Here is a 20,379-nt window from a genome sequence, read left to right as displayed (position 1 = left end):
AGGTTTATCAGCATATGCGCCTTGGCCACTTTCTCGATATTACTTGGTTCTTTGCCATCAGGTGAATGCAGAGGATGATCTTTTAGAAGATCAGAACAGCGTGCATTTATTGTTCTGCCGATGTCAGAGTCAGCTAAGAAATAGTTACAAAACATGTCTAAAGACTTCTCGTCTTTCAAAACGTCTTTATTCTGCTGAAATGCTGCCTTTATTCTTTTCTCTCTCTCGATGTATTCAGCAGATTTCCGCGCTGATTTACGACCCTCTTGTTCTGCTAGCAGACAATGGAATGTGATCTCAATCGCTGGTTGTTCCCGGCTTTCAGCTAGTTTAATACAAGACTCAAAGAAATTTCTTAAAACCGTTCGTGAGACAAAGTCCAAGCTGAAGTAGTAAAAGAAGCTGGATGAAGACTTGTAAATCTCACTACTTGCCAACAGTTCGAGGATGTTTGGTTTCAACATGGTGGTCTGATCTTGGGTACAGATTTTTAACGTTTTCTCAACATTGTGAATGTTCCTTTTCAGCGATTCTCTGGCTTTAGTAAATCCGTTGTGTGAATAATAATCCTGGTTAACGAATGGCACATCGTTAGAAAATGTTTCACCATCAATCCCTGAGCTATTGCCTTTTCAAATTGAAAGTGGTCATGATCAGCCAAGAACCGTCTGACGAAGGGATGAATCACAAAGTTCGTATCATCAGTACCTTGTATTAAACCTCGACAAACTAGATTTTTCAAAAATTCGAGGGTTTCTAACTTAGTACTTCTTTCAATTACCTTTTTTGCATGAATTGTCTCAAAATTCCCATCAAACACCGAAAGACAAACCAACGCTTTCTTATCGTCATCACTTAACTTCTGAAACGAGAACTCGATGACTTTTTGAAGAACACACTGTTTGGAGTCGCTCGATGCTTCAATAGGATTCTCTCTTAACCACTGTACCAACTCTGAAGGATCATCGAGGTTAGGAATCAGTGTTCCTGCCACACACAGGGCGAGAGGAACAAAGCCACACAGGTTAGCCAATTCAGACAAACGTATATCTTCAATTTTTTCATCAGCGCAACACTTTCTCAAAAGTTCAATACTAGATTTGACATCCAACACTTGTAGTTGGTGGTTTACTACGGTTTGCCCAGGGATTTGGAATTCTGTTCTGGATGTTGTTAGGATCTGCAAATATTCAGGTGATTTTTTGCGCAGCGTAAGCAGTAATTCAATGAACTGAGGTTTCACATCGCTTCCAAGCAGCTGCTGGACGTTATCCATAACAAGAACAACTTTCTTTTCAATGCTTTTCAACCAAGACAATAACGATGATTCAGGGTCTTCTCCAGGAACAATGCCAACGTCATGACAGAGACGTACGATCACCTCAGAAACAGTTGAAGTATTTGACAGGAACGAATAAATGACGACAGTACTTTGGCTTATGTGATGAGAAACTTCAATGGCAACCGTGCTCTTGCCAAAACCTGGTTCACCGACAATGGAGACAATTCCGCAGTTATTCTTCATCAAGGAAGTAGTTATTCGGTTGACTTCAGCGTCTCGGCCAAGAAATGTTTGTGGTTTTCTGGGTATGCAGCTTTCTATTCGAGTCGTTACATGAACATCGACTTTATCTTTAAACGGCTCGATAATCTTTAGCATCACAGTATATTCCTCTGCCGATTTTATAATTTTTTCCAACCTTTTTCTGTCCTGGAAGTGGAGAAACGTCTGCATCTTCATCGCCTCTTTGGCATGTATTGCAGCTTCTTAGCAATCAGGCTCCAAGTCTCTGTAAGTTCTAGCTAACTCGCAACACACCTGGGCTTTGCATGGGGTGTTTCTCTCAACGAGTTACTCAGCTATAATAAGAGCTTCCTTTAGCGTTTCCACTGATTTTTCGTAGCGACCATTATACGCCAGGGACGCTCCGAGATTCTTGAGCAATATCACAAATTTCTCGTTAGAATCAAATTTCAGTTTCCTGTGCACATTTATGGCATTAGTATAATGTGTCACTGCTCCGTCGTTCTTAAAACATAGGTCTCCTATAAGCTTATGGAGAGTGCAGGTTAATTGGTGATCTCCCAAAACCTCCTTGGCAAGAGATAAAGCTTGATTGTAACAAGATTCTGCAAAGCTCCTGTATTTATTCTTCGTTTCATGATCTTCTTTCGGTGTTTTATCTGCTCGCATTTTGCTTAAATTTCCACGCTTCATGAGAATTTGAGCCTCGGACGATTTCTCCATAGAGCTCAGTTCTGTGTTTTCAGGCAACGGAGGAAGATCATCTTCCGTTAGACCGGAAAGTCGGCTATCTTGTGTTTTAATGTAATATCGGGCAAGTAAATGGTAGCAAAACATATATTGAGATCGATATTCTTTCAGCAGCGCTTTATTCTTAAAAAAAGGCTCCGTAACACTTTCAATTCTTGTGGTATATTTGGAGATTCCCATGAAGACTTACGAGCTTCTTGATCTGCCATCAAAAATTGAAATATTACCATGATGACAGGTTGATTCCGACTTTGGGCAAATTCAATGCAAGATTCGAAGAAATTCTTGAAAATTCTACTTGGAAGAAGATCCCGACTGAAGTTGTAAAAGAACGTGCACGAAGACAGGTAGATGTCACTATTTGCCAAGGACTTGGTGATGTTCGGGTTTTGATTGCTGGCCCAATCTTGGCTGCAAATTTCTAACGTTTCCTTGACATTGTGGATGTCTTTTTTTAATAATTCTCTGGCGCCAGTGAATCCGTTATATGAATAACACTTTAAGGTCAATGAATGGCACATCTTCAGGAAATGACTCACCATAAATCCTTGAGCCACTGCCTTTTCATCATAAAACTGCACATTATCAGACAGGAACCGCCGGATGAGCGAATGGATCACAAATCGCTTATCACTGGTATTTTGTATTAAACTTCGACCAACAAGATCTTTCAAAAAATCGATGGTTTGCAAACCAATTCGACCAATTATCTTCTTTGCAGATTTCATTTGGAAATTTCCATCAAATACTGAAAGACAAACCAAAGCTTTTTTATCTTCACCATTCAACATCTGAAAAGAAAACTCAAAGGCTTGTTGAACAGGCTTCAACGTTTTCATGGGCTTCTTTCGTAACCATTTTGTTAACTTCATAGGGTCATTAAGATCTTGAATTCGTTTTCCTGCGAGACACAAAGCGAGAGGAAGGAAGCCACACAGTTTAGCCAACTCAGAAAAGTACGTGTCTTCAATTTCATCATTTTGGCAACACTCTTTCAAAAGTTCGACACTTGATTTTTCATCCAATTCTTTTATTTGATGGTTTACGGATTTTTGTCCAGGAATTAAAAATTCGGTTCTTGACGTTGCTAGTATCTGCACACGTTGCTGTGAATTTTTGCGTAGAGTAAGCACTAATTCAATAAACTGGGATTTATCGCCGCTTTCCAGCAGCTGCTCGATGTTGTCCATGACAAGGACGACCTTCTGCTCAATATCCCTCAACCGCGACATCAACGATGATTCAGGATCTTGTCCGGGGGTAACGCCGACGTCATGGCAGAGACATCGTGTCACATCGGATACAGCTGACATATTTTGCAAATATGAGAAAATTACGATAATATCATGGTTTGTGCTTAAATTATGGGAAACTTCTTTTGCAACGGTGCTCTTTCCAAAACCTGGCCCACCAACGATACACACAATTCCACAGCCATTATCTACCAAAGAAGATATTAATTCCTTTACAACAGCGTCGCGACCAATGAAAATTTCTGGTTTGTCAGGAATACAGCTCTTTAGTTGGCACGGTTGATTCGCTCCTTCAACGTTGTCCGTATCTTGTAATGATTTCATGAGATCTTGTAATGACCTATAGTCCTTCTCCAATTTTTTAATTTTTTCCTCTTGTTCCTTGATAACCTGTAAATTAGGACTTTCGTTATCGTTTAAACTCTTTAATTCTTCTTTCAAACTTTCCATCTCTCCTTTTTTCTGACTGTCGTCTCCACGTAACTCACGCAAATTTAGATTCTTCAACTCGTTTTCTGTGACTTTGGTTTGTCTGTTTTCTCTCAAAGCTTTGATATCCTCTATACAATTCTTGACTTCTTCACGACTGAAAACCATGTCGAGGTCGGCAACAAATTTATCAGCAATACAAAAAGCATCGTTAAGAGTGGATTCGTCTAGGTCTTGATTAGGTTCATGCGCCCAAGGGTTTCTAACCTTTGAACGAAGGTCCTCAACGAGGTTACGATCAACACGTCTGTCTGGGGTAAAGACCGCATCTTCCGTCCATGCAAGGACGTTCAGAAGAGATGATAAATCAGTGGATTCGGCGTCTTCAACGTTTTTTTTGTTGTCCCCAAGGCTGGGCATAAAGAACTTGGCAACCTCCCAAGGATCATTCGGCCACTTTGATGTGTCGCAGTTTTGGCGCCACATGCTTTTAAATTGCCCTTTATCGTTTCTCCGGTGGGATTTGGCAAGCTCGTCGTACCATTGCTTGCAAGAGGAACACAGGCCAGGCGGTTTCTTTTTCTTTTCACAATCTCCAGGGTTTAAGCATTTGCCTGGCAAAGAACCACACAGCTTTGCATGCCATTTTTCTATGATATTGCTGGTGTATAATGCGACGGGTCCCTTAATCAATCGGATTATTTCTCCAACGGTTAGCCAGTTGTTGTGTTTTTTTGACGAATTCATTTGAATAAAATTCTTGAAAGAAAATAAAAAAATGTAGAAACTAAATTGTGAGAAAATCAGTAAACAAAGTCAAAGATGATAAAGGGTATCTTTTATCATTAATTTTATACTACATGCAAGTTTATTTTAGTTGAAAGAAATTCTTCATTATATATTCTTCGCAAATAAACAATATCTGTTTCCGCTCTACATTCTTGAAGTAAAACGGCGGCTCGTGACTACTATTGTTCTTATCACAAATTCAATGTTATCTATTTGTGTTATATAATGAAATCGAAAAAATTCCGAAATTAAACAGTCAAATAGTTTCCCCAACACTTGGAACAGTGTCAAAGTAGAAATTTTGCAGATATCACGCGTGATCTATAAGATTGAAGAAATGCTATTGCATGGCTAGCTTAAGAGTTAAGACACATGTTAAAATGAGATTAGCTAACAAAATGAAACAAGAGATTACTGATTAAATTCGTTAAAATTATCTGTGAGGTCATTCCGTGCGTCTGTGGTCTGTCCTCTTACAGATTATAGATATTATCTCGACCAATGAAATTTCTTGAATTCTTAACGTTATTATATAAATAATAATGATACATGACGTAGCACGAAATTGCATGAGTAGAGTAGTCAGCCTGATGATTTGTCCCGCTATGCTAATATTTTTGGTGTTCATTGACTGTGAAAAAAAGCAATTAAACAATATCCCAGACGAGGATGGAATTTGATGCAAAGATGTTCAACTAAATTAGCTGTAGCAACGTAATATAGGTCCTCCGTTCGGGTTCGCTCCTTCATGAAAACAACCTGATGAAGCTGACTGAATTTGTTGCTCCTTTTTACCGAATCAACGCATTCGATACTAAGAAAAACTCTCTAAGGTTGTTTTTCTAGATAACATTATTAAAACATATTATTTTCCTATTTCGGCAAGTTATTTTAGGGAACAAATTTGGGGGATTTGTAATGACCTTATTCATACGTGGACACATCAAATTTAATGTTCTCAAATTGATCCAAACTTCTCAGACTCATGCAGTTTTCCTGATGATGACTATAATAGTTTAGTCAAAACGTGAAAATTGAATGTTTCAAAATGCTTATGATACGGAATCGCTGTAACCCGCGTTTATAACTATTCTTCAAAGTTCAGACTATTAGAAACGACATAAAGAACCTGTCCTGATACGAATTATCAAGGGATGATTGTAGCGATTTACTCCTCCGTCATTTCAGTCACAGTTATGGAATATACATTGTTTAGAAACTACATAAAACTAAAAGTACAATAAAACTGCATGATTGTCGGGGAACATTTATGCAAAAAATTATTCCTTATTCGTCACGTGTCTATTGTATTTTGAACAAATAAACCAATAGTAAGATCTGAATTAACATGTTGTTCAAGTCACGGTTGAGGAGCTAAGCTAAGCCTTTGCTATTGGTTAGTTGGGCAAAAATACAATAGACATGTGACGGATAAGGAACCATTTTTTGCATAAACCTGGACAATAAATAGATGTTGTATTGTACTTCCATCTAGTCTCCAAACCATGCATGTATATTCTAATAACTGCGGTCATTTGTAGAGCCCAGAGATCAAACACAGACCCATTCGAAAAAGAGCAAGAGGTTTGTTGCCAGTTACGGAAAAACGAGCGAGTTATCCTGGCTAGGCGAGGTAAAACGCCCACACAAGAAAGGCTTAACCTGGTTAGTCTTACATTATAATTTTATGCAGTTTTCACCTCGCATTTGTTTGCATTGTTCTTTATCAATAAAGAACTCTTGTTCTTTAAAAGTGAACGAAATAACCCATGTGTAATGGTCACGTGATTGATATTTATATATTTGTATATATATTAACATGGACAACCTTAATGATAACGACTGTATATGTGTTGGTAACTTGCGTGGGCCCACCCTAAAATCGGGTTAACTTTTGGGCGGGAAGCACATGTTTTGAGAAGTACAAAAACGAATGTGGATGTGAGTCGAAGCGAGTGGCTATCGAATTTATGTGATTAAATGGTTATTGTATTTGTTATCTGTTGTGGAAAATTATTGCGGAGGCAGTGAAAGGTAATTTTCTACAAGTGGCACCTCTGCGACGAAATTTTAACGAGACTTTAAGCGAATTCAAGCGAGAGTACAAAGTGAAAATTTGAGAAACATGGAAGCGAAGAAATTAGACACGAAGTTGAAACAATTAAAGCTTACTATAGATCGAACAGGTACGATTATCGAATCGAATCAACAAGATGCAATCGAGAGACATTGTGTTACTATCAAATCTATAACAAATAGCATAAACGAAATGCGAGTAACCGTCGAAGAGAGTAAAATACAAGCTGATATAGACATGGCGGAAATTACAACGTGGAATGCAGAAATCGACAACAAATTGGCAGAATCGGATAAAGTCGTTGAAGAACTAAGAACATGGCTTGATCAGCGTCGAAAAGAGAAGGATAACGTCGCGAGAGAAAAACAAATTCAGTTTGAAACAATGCTTTTCAAAACGAGAATGGAATTTGAAATTTGAAGTTAGCAAGTGCGAAAGTGGAAACACTGACAGTAAACAAAGAAGAAAATTCGCAAGGTGAGTCGCAACCAGTGAACTCTAATAAGACTGGAACGATAACTCAACAATAAAGACTAGTCATTGGATGAAGCCGATTTGAATATAATTTGCTGATTAAGGCGGCAGCCGAGCGAGCAAATCAAGCCTTCAAAAGAACTGGGGAGAGTGAAAATTCCGTAAAAATCGTATTTTTTGGCAAAAAATTGCGAGAAAAGTGCAATTTTTATTTGACCACTTCAACTTTAAACAACGAATTTACCCTTTTTGGATAGACCTAAGTAATCCGCATCATCTTACTGTAAAAACCGGCGAGGTACCAGCTTTGTACTTGAAATATTTAAAGAATTTGAACGGGCCGAAAAAAAACTTCGCCTTCAACTCGCAAAAAAAATAGGTTTGCACCTTTTCACGTTCATGAAACTTGTTTTTTAGTAAAATCTAAGTGTCAATGCTTGTTTTAAGCTTTTATTCATGATCAGATGAGAAGGATTTGTGTATAAAAACCGGCGTTGTTTTGGTGGTGTAATTTCAACTCTTGGCCTTCATGGCGGCCATCAGTGCTGGCTTCAAAGATGGCGGCCAAGTTATCGTTCCAGTCTTTTTAGAGTTCACTGGTCGCAACCAAGTGTATCAGCATAGGAAGCCCAGACAAATGAGTTGAAGTTAATAAAACTCCGTAAAACACTTGAGATATGTGTTAAAATTAATTAAAGTATGTTATATGCTACAAAACTACTGTTAGAACCATGTATGTAGCGTGCTCCAGTGGCGCTGCCATTTGACTATGCAACTAGTGACGTAACTTACTATATTATTAGGAAGGATGGAAACTCTCGCCTCAATTTTCAACATGTTCACAAATTAAAACACAAATTACTATAGTAAAACGGCACGTCGGCTGCTAAATGCCTACCCTAGGTTTAAGTTGAATAATCAAACTATACTTTCATCACAAAAATAATACTGAATTCAAAAGAAAGCGCTGGAAAAACGTACACAAACTTTGTAAATTTGCCGAAATTTACGTGAATTCATGCGGGATGTAAGTACCTACCCAAAATGGCGGCGGCAGAAGAATCTGATTGGTCGAGAAAGGTAAACAAAGTTTGAGAGATTTTGATAAACCGGGGGGGAGAAGCAAGCGCGGGAATAGTTAAAAAATTTTAAATAATATTACGCAAAATATTTTCATATATGTAAGATGTTTTAAATTGAAATATATCGACGAAGGCTATCATAATGTAAAAAGACAGGCGAGCAAGGCTTTTTTCAGGTACAATTATATTTTTTAATGTCATTTTTGCACAAATTGCTGGCAACGTTTCGCAAAACCGTATTGTCAAAGTCTTTCCGTACTTGCATAGTTCACGGCAAACGGCCGTCAAAAATGGCAAAACAAAATCAAGAAAATACGTACAAAAGGAACGTCAACAATTTCTTATGGTAAGTTCATAATTTAATTTGTATAAATATGAAATTGCAATAAAAATACCGCGACAATGTAAACAAATATAACATTATAAATTCAAGGTCCCCAGCCGTTGTCTCGTACAAGTTTCAAAAACCAGGGTAAAGTGATAAACATGCCTATATTTCACGTTCATTTCGCAAAATATTGTCAGGTGTTAAGGTTTCACATATATTTAAGGTCGATTTTGATAAGAAGGTTATAGTTTAAAAAACCTACCTTGAATATTTATTGAATCAAGTACTCGCATGTCCGTTTCAATCGAAATTGTCCACTCAAATGCATGTTTTTGGTGATTTCATTTATGATACACGTATAAAATGTCCATTTTCCCGACACACACGCAGTTTTTGATTAAAACACAGCCCGTTTTGGCGTTTCAGTGTTCTCTGCAGTCTAGATGACTCGTAGCACGAGTTTATATGCCTTTGCCCCTTCGACGATTTGAGAACACCCTCAAAAATTTGATTCAACAAATCCAGAAACTCCTCCGGTTAAGAAAACGTTAAAAAATGTTCCATATAGTTGTACAAATCTAAAATCCACCTGGTTCGATGCGACCTGAAAGAGAAAAAAAGCCAAAAATCGTATTTTCGAAAACAAGATGTAAGCGTGAAAAATCAACACCTAAAAACAGTGAAAATAAGCTGCAGAATATCAAGATCAAACTTAAAACTTGTTATTAACAGTATTACCTGTCTAAAATGTGTTTAAACGGTTGAATTACTCCCCAAAACCAGCATCAAAGAGCGTTTTATTTCAACAAAGCGACCAAAAAACTGTCGCTTGCACGATGCTATTGCATTCTACTATTCCACGCATGCTCGAATGTAGTTTTAATTATTCCATGACACATGTGACATGTTTGAACGTCGACGTCAGTATAAATTATGTGAGGTCAAATATGTCGTAATTATATATGGAACCCGAGCGTGGAATAAATCGCACGCAAAGGCCATTTGCAATTTGCAGCGTGAATGTATCATAAGAATTTTAAAAGATTTTTTTATCATGAAACATACTTTGAAAAAGTTTCATTCATTCTGTTTTAGGGTTATTTCTAATTATGAATATAATCAGTCTAAAAGTTCGATCTTACGGTCTGAGGAGATACTCGAAAGTGCGCATAAAGCCGGATTGGAATTAAACTCCAATTCATTGGGAAAGATCGTTCAATCTATCTGGGGGGAAAAAGTGTCGTATGATCATCGGGGATTAAGTGTTTATAGGCACCTACAAGAAAAATACGCCACTGAAAGATTTAAGCGGAAGATCACAGATCTTGGTGACAAAACCTTAACAGACATCGAGTCTCTCTGCGATAAACACTCCGGTTGGCTTCTTGACACATCTGGTGTAAGCAAAGGTTTCGTTACACTTATGAAATTTCCAAATTCTTCCAGTGACTGTGACGAGGTTGTTATAAATGGACGTCGCCTGGCTTTTACTGTTATGGTAAAAATAGATCCTCAACCCGTGATAAAAATGCAAACATACGGACATGACGTTGCATTACAGCAAATAAAGGGAATGGAAATTATGAATTACACAATTCAGGCAATTGAGGAAGCGATTCATCTTTTTGAACGAGCGTCACCATGTATTGGTCGTGAAGTACCAAAAGAAGAAACGTCAGCACATCTTAAGATTCCTGTTTGCGGCTCAAGTGTGCTCGCAGTTGTTACAAAAGATCGCGATGAGCATTTACGGCTTATTTCCAACTGCTGTCTTCTGATCAAATTCAACGGAAAGGCGTGTCCACCCTGCTCGTACATCATCAATTTATTTAACAACAGAGCAAGAAAACGGAAAGCATCAAACCCAAGCTGCACCCCTCCACTGAAGTGTAATGTTCGCTATCTAGATCGACTAGGATTGGAGGAAAAAATTGCTTATCAAAAGAAGGAAAAAAGAAAAGAGAATAAGGAGACATGCATGAAAGATGACCCCAGTCTAGAGTTTATGGAGAAAGATAGTTTGGATATAGCGAAAATTTTTCAGTCGATAAATGAAAATGATGTACCACCTCAAATGCAACTAATGTGGGAAATGCAAAAGAAGCAGTTGTTGGCACAATCTCCAAGAGGTTACCGTTGGGACCCAAGGTATCAAACATTGTATAGTGAAAAAGTTCAATAAAAAATTTCTGAAAAGCTAAAGAAGTTATATTAATTATAAAATTATTAATCGCTGTATTTAATTTCAAGGATAGTGAGGTTAGCATTAGATCTCTATTGCAAAAACCCTAAAGCACTGGATACCATGAGGGAGTTTATCATTTTACCAAGTAATCGCCTGATCAGGTAATGTATGTTAAAAAATTAAACAGCGTCGTTGAATTGACACAGGCTTGATTTAGCGAGTATAAAAAAATATGCCCTTTTTAAGGTACTACAAGAATTCCGTGTGTCAAGACCCTGGATGGAATGAGGATGTCATCGATTGGTGTGCGAAAGAAGCAAGACGGCAGAGTTTTAAACCGCAGGACTACTGGGGTGGTTTTGTCATAGACGAGATGAAAATACAAGTAAGCAATTAACTAGTGCGGTTATCAATAATAAATGGCAACAGCGGAACAGTTTGAGTATACAAATTGTTTTTTATATGAACGCATCTTCAGCCTGACCTAGCATAGCATGCAATTGCAGGCACTCTGTTTTCTCGTTTTCTCTGATCAATGATCATGAATAAACCATTAAAATTATGTTACCAGAATAACGGATTGCGATTTAAAAATCAACAAACGTCTTTATATTCAATTGACTGTATATATTTTGATGACTTTTAGGAAGATTTGCAAATGACAGTAAAGGCAGGACGTCATGAACTGACCGGTATAGTTTCGCTTGGCCAATATAACAACGACATGGAGAAAATTAAAACAGGTATATCTATTTAACACCGTTTATAGATAGAACGGTTTTTGGATATGCAATAAGCTGATGTATTGTATAGACTAAACAAACACTAGAATATGCATATGATCAGAAACTGATCACCTCATAGGAATGTCTTAATACGTTTTCTACTTTGTAGGAACTGATTCTAGCGACATCCACCTAGCATCGCATTTACTACAATTTGAATTTTTAAGTGGGAGCGGATTCCGCTTTCCTTTGGCGCACTTTCCAACGGCAGAATGTCCTCCGTCGGTGCTTTATCTTCAATTTTGGGAAGGTGTGCTGCGGATGAGGAAAGCAGGATTCAGGTTTATTATTGCCTTAAAGAGACCATACGTATACGGAGTAATCTAATGAAAATGGACTGTAAGATTTCACTACGAAACGCAATAAATTGTTTCATTCTTTTAGCATCCATTTTTTAATATGTGATGGGGGCGAGTCAAATAGGCAGTTCATCAAGATCCATTTCGATAATTGCAGTCCGGTGGATCTTCACTTTAATGCTTACAATATGCTGACGGAGGACCCAATGGTATTAATGATGGATCCAAAGGTATTTAAAAAACACTGCTATTTTTCACTCGATGCTGGTATTACCTGTGAGTGTCGTAATAGCATTCAGGTTTAATGTTTAATACTTACTATTATCTTTTTAGCACAACGTAAAAAAGATTCGTAACAATTTGGAAAAGAGCTCTTCTCATGGTACAACAAGAATGCTGACTGTTAATGGCCAGTCTATATTCTGGTCTTACTGGAAAGAGGCGTATATGTGGGACCAAAACGAAAATTCATGCCATATTCACGAAAAATTAACTGAGGATCATTTCCAACTAAACCCATGCTCAAGAATGCGTAATACTTTGGCAGAAGACGTTTTAGACAGGAAAATGTTAATTCTCATGAAGGTATATAAATTTTTCTATATTACATTATATGCAAATGTTGCTAATAACCTAAAAATATTATTTTAGGCCTACCAAGATCATCTCGCGTGTATAGGAGATCCGTCATCGGAGAAACTGAATGCTACCATACAATTTCTTCGACATACGAGTTTTATTGTTGAGTTTTTCTCAGACAAGCAAGTCATTTACGACATAAACGATGACCGTCTTTCAAAACTATGTGGAGTCCTGCAGTATTTCTCCGACTGGAAGAAAAATGCATCGGCAGAGAACGAGTTCATTTCTCATAAACTGTGGTTTGATCTCCAATCTATGATTCTTGGTTTCGTTTCCCTAGTGAAGACCAAATTGAACCGTTTTCCAGGTTCACTCATTAAACCAGCTATTTTGAATCAGGATGTACTAGAGAACCACTTTTCCCAGCTACGAGGCGCAAATGGGCAAAACGAAAACCCGTCGTACCAACTAGTGCAAGCAACCCAAAACTCAGTGATATTTGGTCAAACAACAGTTAGCGTAAAGTGTAACACGGGATGTACAAAGAATGATTCTTTTGTGCAATTGCCTAAGGATAAAGTGTTTGGAAAGAAGGGGGAAAATAACAGCAGAACGGGACAAACTGGACTAGTTTTCAAATGTTAATCAATTAATCAATGAAAAATATTACACCATGTAACAACACTAATAAAGTATAATAAATTATATGTCTAAAAATGTAACGCCACGGATTTAACTTTCACTGAATTTTAAATTTAAATTAAAAAAATTTAAATTTTAAATTTAAAATTTTAAATTTCACTGAATTTAGAATGTTTGCGCACGGATTTTCAGAATGCCTGGTATAGTAAAGCTCTATTCCATTTCTCATGCGCATAATTAAACTCGATGTAACCGTAACACAGGTACCGTGTTTGCGTTTTCCACATCACCAACAACATGGACGTAATAGGTTGAGGTTATCTGATGGCAAGGCATATGCTGATGCATATGGATTCCTTCGAACAGCGATGCAGCCAGTTGTTTCTTATTCCATTTGGACAAGAATCTACAAGCATATGCGTCGCATAAAATCTGCAGCTCTTTTTTCTTGTAGAGAGAAACCAATCCTTCCACATTTAGCTCATCCACAAGTGCTACCAATTTGGCGTGCGAAACTTTCTTCCCGGCGCTCTTATCCTGATTTATGTTCGCTAAGTCCACTTTCATCTTCCGCCTTCGCAACTTTTCTTTTCTTACCATAATGGCTTTCCTATGTGCCAGAGACTTCTTCACGTGGTAGTCCCTGCGAAAATCTCGCAGAAACTGACCTGCGCCCATTCTAAAATAGCGTGTGGTTACTTCCTTGTAGATTTCTTTAATTAAAATCTATAAAATAAGGTATTTTCACAAATCACAGTTTGTAAATAAAATAATATCCAATAACCTATAATCCGTCGTATGCTTACTATATTCATTTCCGCTATACCAACTTAACCTGTAGATACCCACTTACAGAATTTCCTGCAACATTAAATAATTGATCAAACTTTTTTTTGGAGATTTCATTTTCCCAGACTTCTTTCATTGCGTTATTCACCATATATTTTGGCAGGAACCTAACTTTTCCAGATTAATTTTCTCACTAGCTTGTTCCAGCGATAGAAAAAAATCAAAGGTTTCATCACTGATGTGGAGCAGACCCCTTTCGCGATATTGTAAGGATTCTGTGATGGTTGTGGACTCTAAACTTGAAGAGGTGTTTTGTAAGCTTTCGTAAGGGACAATGACATTTTCTTCAAGCAATTTAATCTTTTCAAGTTCTGATTTTAGCTTTCTCCTCACTAGTGGTGTTTGTGACAATTTGTTCTCAAGGAGGTACCTGGAAAATATAGTAGGTTTAGATCATATATACACATTGGTGCCGTATAGACAATTACGATAATAGATTAACTGATGCAAAGTTTGGTTGTAAAATGTTTTAAACGCGGAAAATAAAAAATTATTATGAAAAAAAATTCTGTTATGGGAATTGCCTACTAGAGATTAAAAAAATACTTTCGGGAAAAGCACGTTGTTATATATATTTAAAAACATACCTTCGTGATTTTTGAAGTGCTTTTCGCACAGCCCAGCCACCGATATATCGTATCTTCCCTCTGCCATCAGGACTCATATCCCTTACATTAAACGGAATCGGACCAGCTTCTTTCTTCCGCACCAAGGTACTTAGTTCATTAGCTAATAACTGAAAGAGGTGAAAAGCTAACTGCGCGCCAAGTGTCCTTTGACCATCGTCCAATTTTGACCACGAACTTTCCGAAAAGGCACTTATAATATCACTTCGATATTCATTCGTAAGAAAAAGCTGATGCAATTTTTATTATTTAACATCTAGGTCAACTAATGCATACTAAAATAAGCAGGAAACTAAGTTCCTTCGATTTATTCACTTATTTATTTCAAAGGTAACATGTATAAGGATTTCGACTTTGACGTGGGTGTACGTGCGAATGAAAAACGCGTAAGTGGAAAACAGCCTTTACAGGTCATTCACTTTGGTACAGAATTAATTGAATGAAAACGATCTGCGAAGAACATTAAGTTGGTGTATGGCTTGATAACACTATGCCTATGAACAAACAGGTGAATGCCATCTGTAAGAAAGCTTTCTACCATCTAAAAAAAGTTTTTATCTCAACGACATTGTGAAACCTTAATCCACGCTTTTGTGACGTCATCATTAGATTATTGTAATTACTTTTGAATGGTCTGCCACAATATCAAATGAAGAAATTACAACATGTTCAAAATGCTGCCGCTCGTCTCCCTACTGCTGCCAGAAAACGTGAGCGTATAACACCTGTACTAAAGGAACTGCATTGGCTTCCAATAAAGGAAAGGATTGATTTTAAGATTTTAATACTTAGGTACTAAGTGGAATAGCACCGAAATATTTATCAGACATTTTAACTCCATATCAGCCGAAGAGATCTTTAAGATCAATGAATAAAGGACTTTTAGTAGCACCAAATTTTAATCTTAAAAGATATGGGAGAAAAGCTTTCTCTGTTGCTGCACTAATGTTGTGGAATGCTCTACCAGATGATATTAGGAATGCAACTTCTTTAAATATTTTTAAAAATAAATGGAAGGCTTTCTTATTTAGATGTGTATATAGTTCGTACAAAACATTGTAATATTGTTGGATGTTGGACCTAAATAGTAAATTGTTGTAGTATTGTATAGTAAATATAGTATAGTAAATAGAAATAGTATTTTAAATATAAAAAGTGTAAAGTGCCATTCTTTTACTAGAAGAAATGGCGCGATATAAATGATTAAATATTATTATTATTTCGAAGAAATGAAAGAATGCCTAAAAAAACAGTGGTTTCGACGAGCACTCTGCAAAAGAGAAAGCTTTTTGTTCATTTTAATTAAATTTGATATGCCACATTTCATGATGTTCAATCGTTCAAAACTCGCACACGCTGGTTCTTAATTCAAGGGTTCGTTTATTTTACCTTTAATTCTCTATCTGTTTACATTCAATTTTCGGTCCTAATCACAATCTACTCACGATCAGTTCACAATCTATTGACGATCTACTCACAATCTCCCGCTCCTACAATTTAGCTCTCTTTTATAATAACTGGTGACTCCCTGTTTGCACAATTTGAAGTTTCGGTTTCCTTCGCCCACAAGGGAGCATTTCTGCGTTATCTTGTTAGGTTCATCGTCCGTTCCAACATAATGTGGGTAAAAACAGAGTTGCAAAAAAGCTGCGGGTACGCGGATACCACCCGTGAGGAAGGTTTGCTTTGAATGAGGTTTGTGAGGAAGGTTCAAACATCTGCACATCATGCATGTACGAAAAACCAAATATTTCTTTATGCTGGTTGCCACTTGACTCAGTGACGTAGCGTCATTTTGAGGAAGGTTTTCAAGACTTGAAATCCTACCGGAGGAAGGTTGAACTCTTTTTGCAACTCTGGGTAAAAACAATCTTCTACTTAACAAACAGATCTAAAAAAAACATTCTACTTGGCAATAACAACTATTTTACTTTTTGCGCAACTTTTATGACACAATAAATAAAAAAAATTATTGGAAAAGTTCATCCATTCACGTGTCGAAGTCATGCAAGATCATCAGTTGAATCATTTTTAAAATCAATAGCTTCGATTTTGTTAAAAAAAACGTACGACTCATTACTAGCGATATTTATAGCTGTTAAATATAATGTTATTTTATAGTAGCTACTTAAGTTTCTTTTATAGTAACTAAAAAAAGCTAACAATCTTACTTCCTTTTCTAAAATTTAATTTTAAAAGCATTTTTTATGCCATTTCCTTGTCATTAGCATTCATTATATGAACGTTTAGGTTATACAGAGTTTTTGCTAGACTAAAAAAATTTGTTCGACGCGTGGTAAACTATATCGCTGAAGTTCTAAGTCGCTATATCGTGTGAAGTTTAGGAATTTAAAGTTCCTCCAATGCCTTGCAAAAAAGGATGCTTCAACGCTTCACAAGCATATGGTCGACTATCAATATCATGACTTATCAACAATGTCACAAACCGTTTGGGGTCACCATAATCATCAAGTGCGTCTAAGTCAACTGGATTTCCCTTTGAGATATTCGTCATACGTTCTTGCACAGTAGCACCGAAGGGATGTCTACCGCCAGTTAAAATGAAAAAGGAAATCATACCAATCGATTGGATATCAGATTTTTTCTTATAACGTCCCATTCTTTCTCCGTTACCTGCTTCTATAACTTCGGCAGCCATCCAGCCTCGTGTTCCTTTCGCAAAAGTTTTAACTGTTGTTTCATCTTCGTTCAAAACACGGCTGAGTCCGAAGTCAGCTAATTTCATCTGACCTTTTAGATCAACCAATATATTTGATGGCTTCAGATCTCTGTGCAAGATTCCTTGGTCATGAAGAAATTTAACACCAAGTAAGATCTCCTTGATCATCCTCGGGCCTTCTTCTCGCAGGTGGGGAACACTGTGTGACTGTACGTATTCTTTCAATGTTTCTTCACAAAGATCCAAAATTAAATACATAAAGTTTTTGTCCTCGAGGATATAGCGATAGCTCAGAATATATGGCGATTTCTTTGCGTCTATCCGTTTGAGAACAGCAACTTCATTCTCATCGGCAGCTTGACGCAATAACCTTTTTACAGCCACTTCGTCGCCATCTTCTAAGATTCCTACGTAAACATACGTGCCAAATGAACCAGTTCCAAGGGTTAACTGTCTCTCTGGGGCAAAATATTGCAGCGGTGGTCCAATCTACAGACAATGGAAAAAGTCAAAAACAGGCAACTTTCCTCATGTACCGAGATCGAATTCCTATAATGCAGGATTTCTCAATAAAGGCAGTAATGGCACACTCAGGTTCTCCGGATAGTTTCACAGATATTTTACTAAAAATATCTCAAGCAACTAGTCCCTAAATGTGGTTTTCCACTAGTGGGTCGAAATTTTTCACACAAAGTTCCTTCACGCGCAACACTTTCAAAAATAGGTAGATTTTCACCCCGAGATTGCAGTCGTCTGTGCAGGCTAGCTATATAACTGTACAAACAATAGTGAATAGAACCATAAGAGTGAATAGAACCGGTGCCCTTTAAGACGACAAAATATTCCCATTCCTAAACAGTTTTGGCTATCCCAGTGGAGTTTAAAACTTAGGATGAATTTCTGACCAACCAAACTCAGAAAAGCTGCAGCAAAGTTTAACCGGATAAGATTGTATTTGCAGGGTATCGATTGTATCTGCAGGGTTATCATGTTAGCCGCATGCTGAAAAAGTAAAAATAACAAAGGACCGTAACCATAGTAACGACGGACTCAAGTAAACTGTTCGACGAAATAAGTACACCTTGTGTGAGATTTATGATTGTTTCTTTCGGATTAAAAAATCTCAGGCAAGATAAATGGTTAACACAAAAAAGCGGGTGGCAGAAACTCGCGAACGCCTGAGATACAACTTGGACAGCGAGTGATGATCATGTGGAATGGAAGAGGTCGCATGGGATGGAAAAGACCTTGTGGCATGGCAAAGATCGCGTGGGATTGCAAAGACCAATGTCGCGTGGGATGGCAAAAACACCTTGTGGAATGGCTAAGATCGCGTGCGATGCCAAAGACACCTTGTGAAATGCCAAAGATCGCGGGGATGGCAAAGATTGCAAGGTATTGCATAGATTTAGTAGATACGTTAATTTTTTGGACAGGGTTGAAAATGCTCGCGCTATATTCACGAAATTCTATTATTTTCAGATTTAAAAATACAGAATAAAATTAAGTTACCTCAGTTAGCTGTCCAACATTCATATCCTTCAAAATCTGGATTTTGTTCCGATGTTTAATGGACTTTGAAACCTCTAATCTAGGAAAACCCATGATTATATTATTACCTTGTTCTTCCAATTCCTTATATCAACGTTAAACTCGACTTATTAAACAATTATTAAATAATTATTTGGGTGTTTGCAAATAATTAACACTTATTTACCGCGACCGAAGGAAACCTTATGTTTTGTTGACTCGAGACTGGTCAATATTTCACGAGGCGAAGTCCAGGTGCGCCGCACGTGATTAAAGTTGTTATTTCCCATGGAAAATAACGCATCTCCCTCTGCAGGGGGTCGCGCGGGCGTATAGCCTCCTCCGCAGGCATCTCTTACTTCTATTTGTATTAGGCATGGGTTAGCTCATGCCTAATATAATTTAATACATAAGAGATGCCTGCGAGTATAGATCTTGCTAATTTCTGATAATCACAAATAAAGAATTCGATAATTGTTCTTATTATCCATTGCAAAAACCAACTCGGAACGTTAATATGATCGTGAATGATTGAACGTTTGTGCGGCTTATTTATTTTTAAAATCGTACGCACTTGCCAACTATGAAGTAATCTATATATATCTATATATGTATTTTAAGCAGACACTAAAGTTAACCAGAGAACGACATAAGTTAAATAAATTAATGATATGATGTAAAGCATATCTTATATACATACTTTCTTTTTAGAACGTTCCGTTTGTTCACTACTTCCTGCATTCTCTCTTCATCTTCTATTATAACACATAAATTAATTATGGAGCTTTAAAAAAGGAAGTTATTCAGCGAGACTTTTCCAGGAAGAGTATATTATGACAAAACCCTTCGAACTATTATTATAGGAGGCCGTAGTAAGCAACAGCCTTATACAACATGAAAAAAAGTGTAACCATTCATTATTGTCATAATTACCTTTTTTACCAAAACCATGGTAAGCTTTTTTACGACAATCCCTCGTTATTGTTAATAAAAAGCGCTGCCTTTCACGTAAAGCTTCTCTCTTTAACTTGGGAACATTTACATGTGGAAGGTCTGACACCTTACGACTAACAATATAATCAATTTTATGTGTTAGGCATCCAACTGCTGTAAATGCATTCTTAGCAAGTTGAACATAGTAATCGAAATCGGGCTTTGTTATGCTGATGCATGTTGACAGGAAAAGATGACAGAAGCGGTTTCTAAGCAGTCGAACTTGGTCGATTGCTAATGTTATAGTTTCATCCAGGTTCCCAGTTGGACTGGTCAGCGAGGCATGAAAAGGACTGGGTTTCTTCCCCTTTATAAATTGATCACTGAGTGTCTTGATGGTCGTTGTCGTACAGATTGCAAAGGTCTTGGAGTAAATAGTTGCACTAATCAGCTCTAAAAAATCCCAATCCTCGAACGATTTATTCTTTGGTATGGCAGTTGCATCGCCTTCGAGTGTTTCAAGAAGTTTGCGGACTGCAGGTGTGTCGGCCCATTCTTGGT

The 20,379-nt window shown here is 37.3% G+C and overlaps 2 protein-coding genes across 2 annotated transcripts; both read right to left on the bottom strand.

Moving 5' to 3' along the window:
- Positions 1-523: 523 nt before the first annotated feature.
- LOC114520814 lies at positions 524-1,741 on the bottom strand. Its single transcript, XM_028541147.1, has one exon. It carries the CDS (start codon positions 1,739-1,741, stop codon positions 524-526), a length of 1,218 nt encoding a protein of 405 aa, XP_028396948.1.
- A 15,275-nt stretch (positions 1,742-17,016) lies between these two features.
- Positions 17,017-18,345, bottom strand: LOC114520813 (serine/threonine-protein kinase/endoribonuclease IRE1-like). The gene is made up of 2 exons (XM_028541146.1): positions 18,265-18,345; positions 17,017-17,844 (listed from the first exon to the last, which is right to left on the bottom strand). Exons 1-2 carry the CDS (start codon positions 18,343-18,345, stop codon positions 17,017-17,019), a joined length of 909 nt encoding a protein of 302 aa, XP_028396947.1.
- Between the last annotated feature and the right edge of the window lie 2,034 nt (positions 18,346-20,379).

Source organism: Dendronephthya gigantea, unplaced genomic scaffold (genome assembly GCF_004324835.1).
Source record: "Dendronephthya gigantea isolate DGI-Jeju-01 unplaced genomic scaffold, DenGig_1.0 000018F, whole genome shotgun sequence".
In the NCBI taxonomy this organism is placed as follows: domain Eukaryota; kingdom Metazoa; phylum Cnidaria; class Anthozoa; order Malacalcyonacea; family Nephtheidae; genus Dendronephthya; species Dendronephthya gigantea.
The sequence above is the reverse complement of the archived record's forward strand: the minus strand, read 5'-3'. Positions and strand labels throughout refer to the sequence as shown.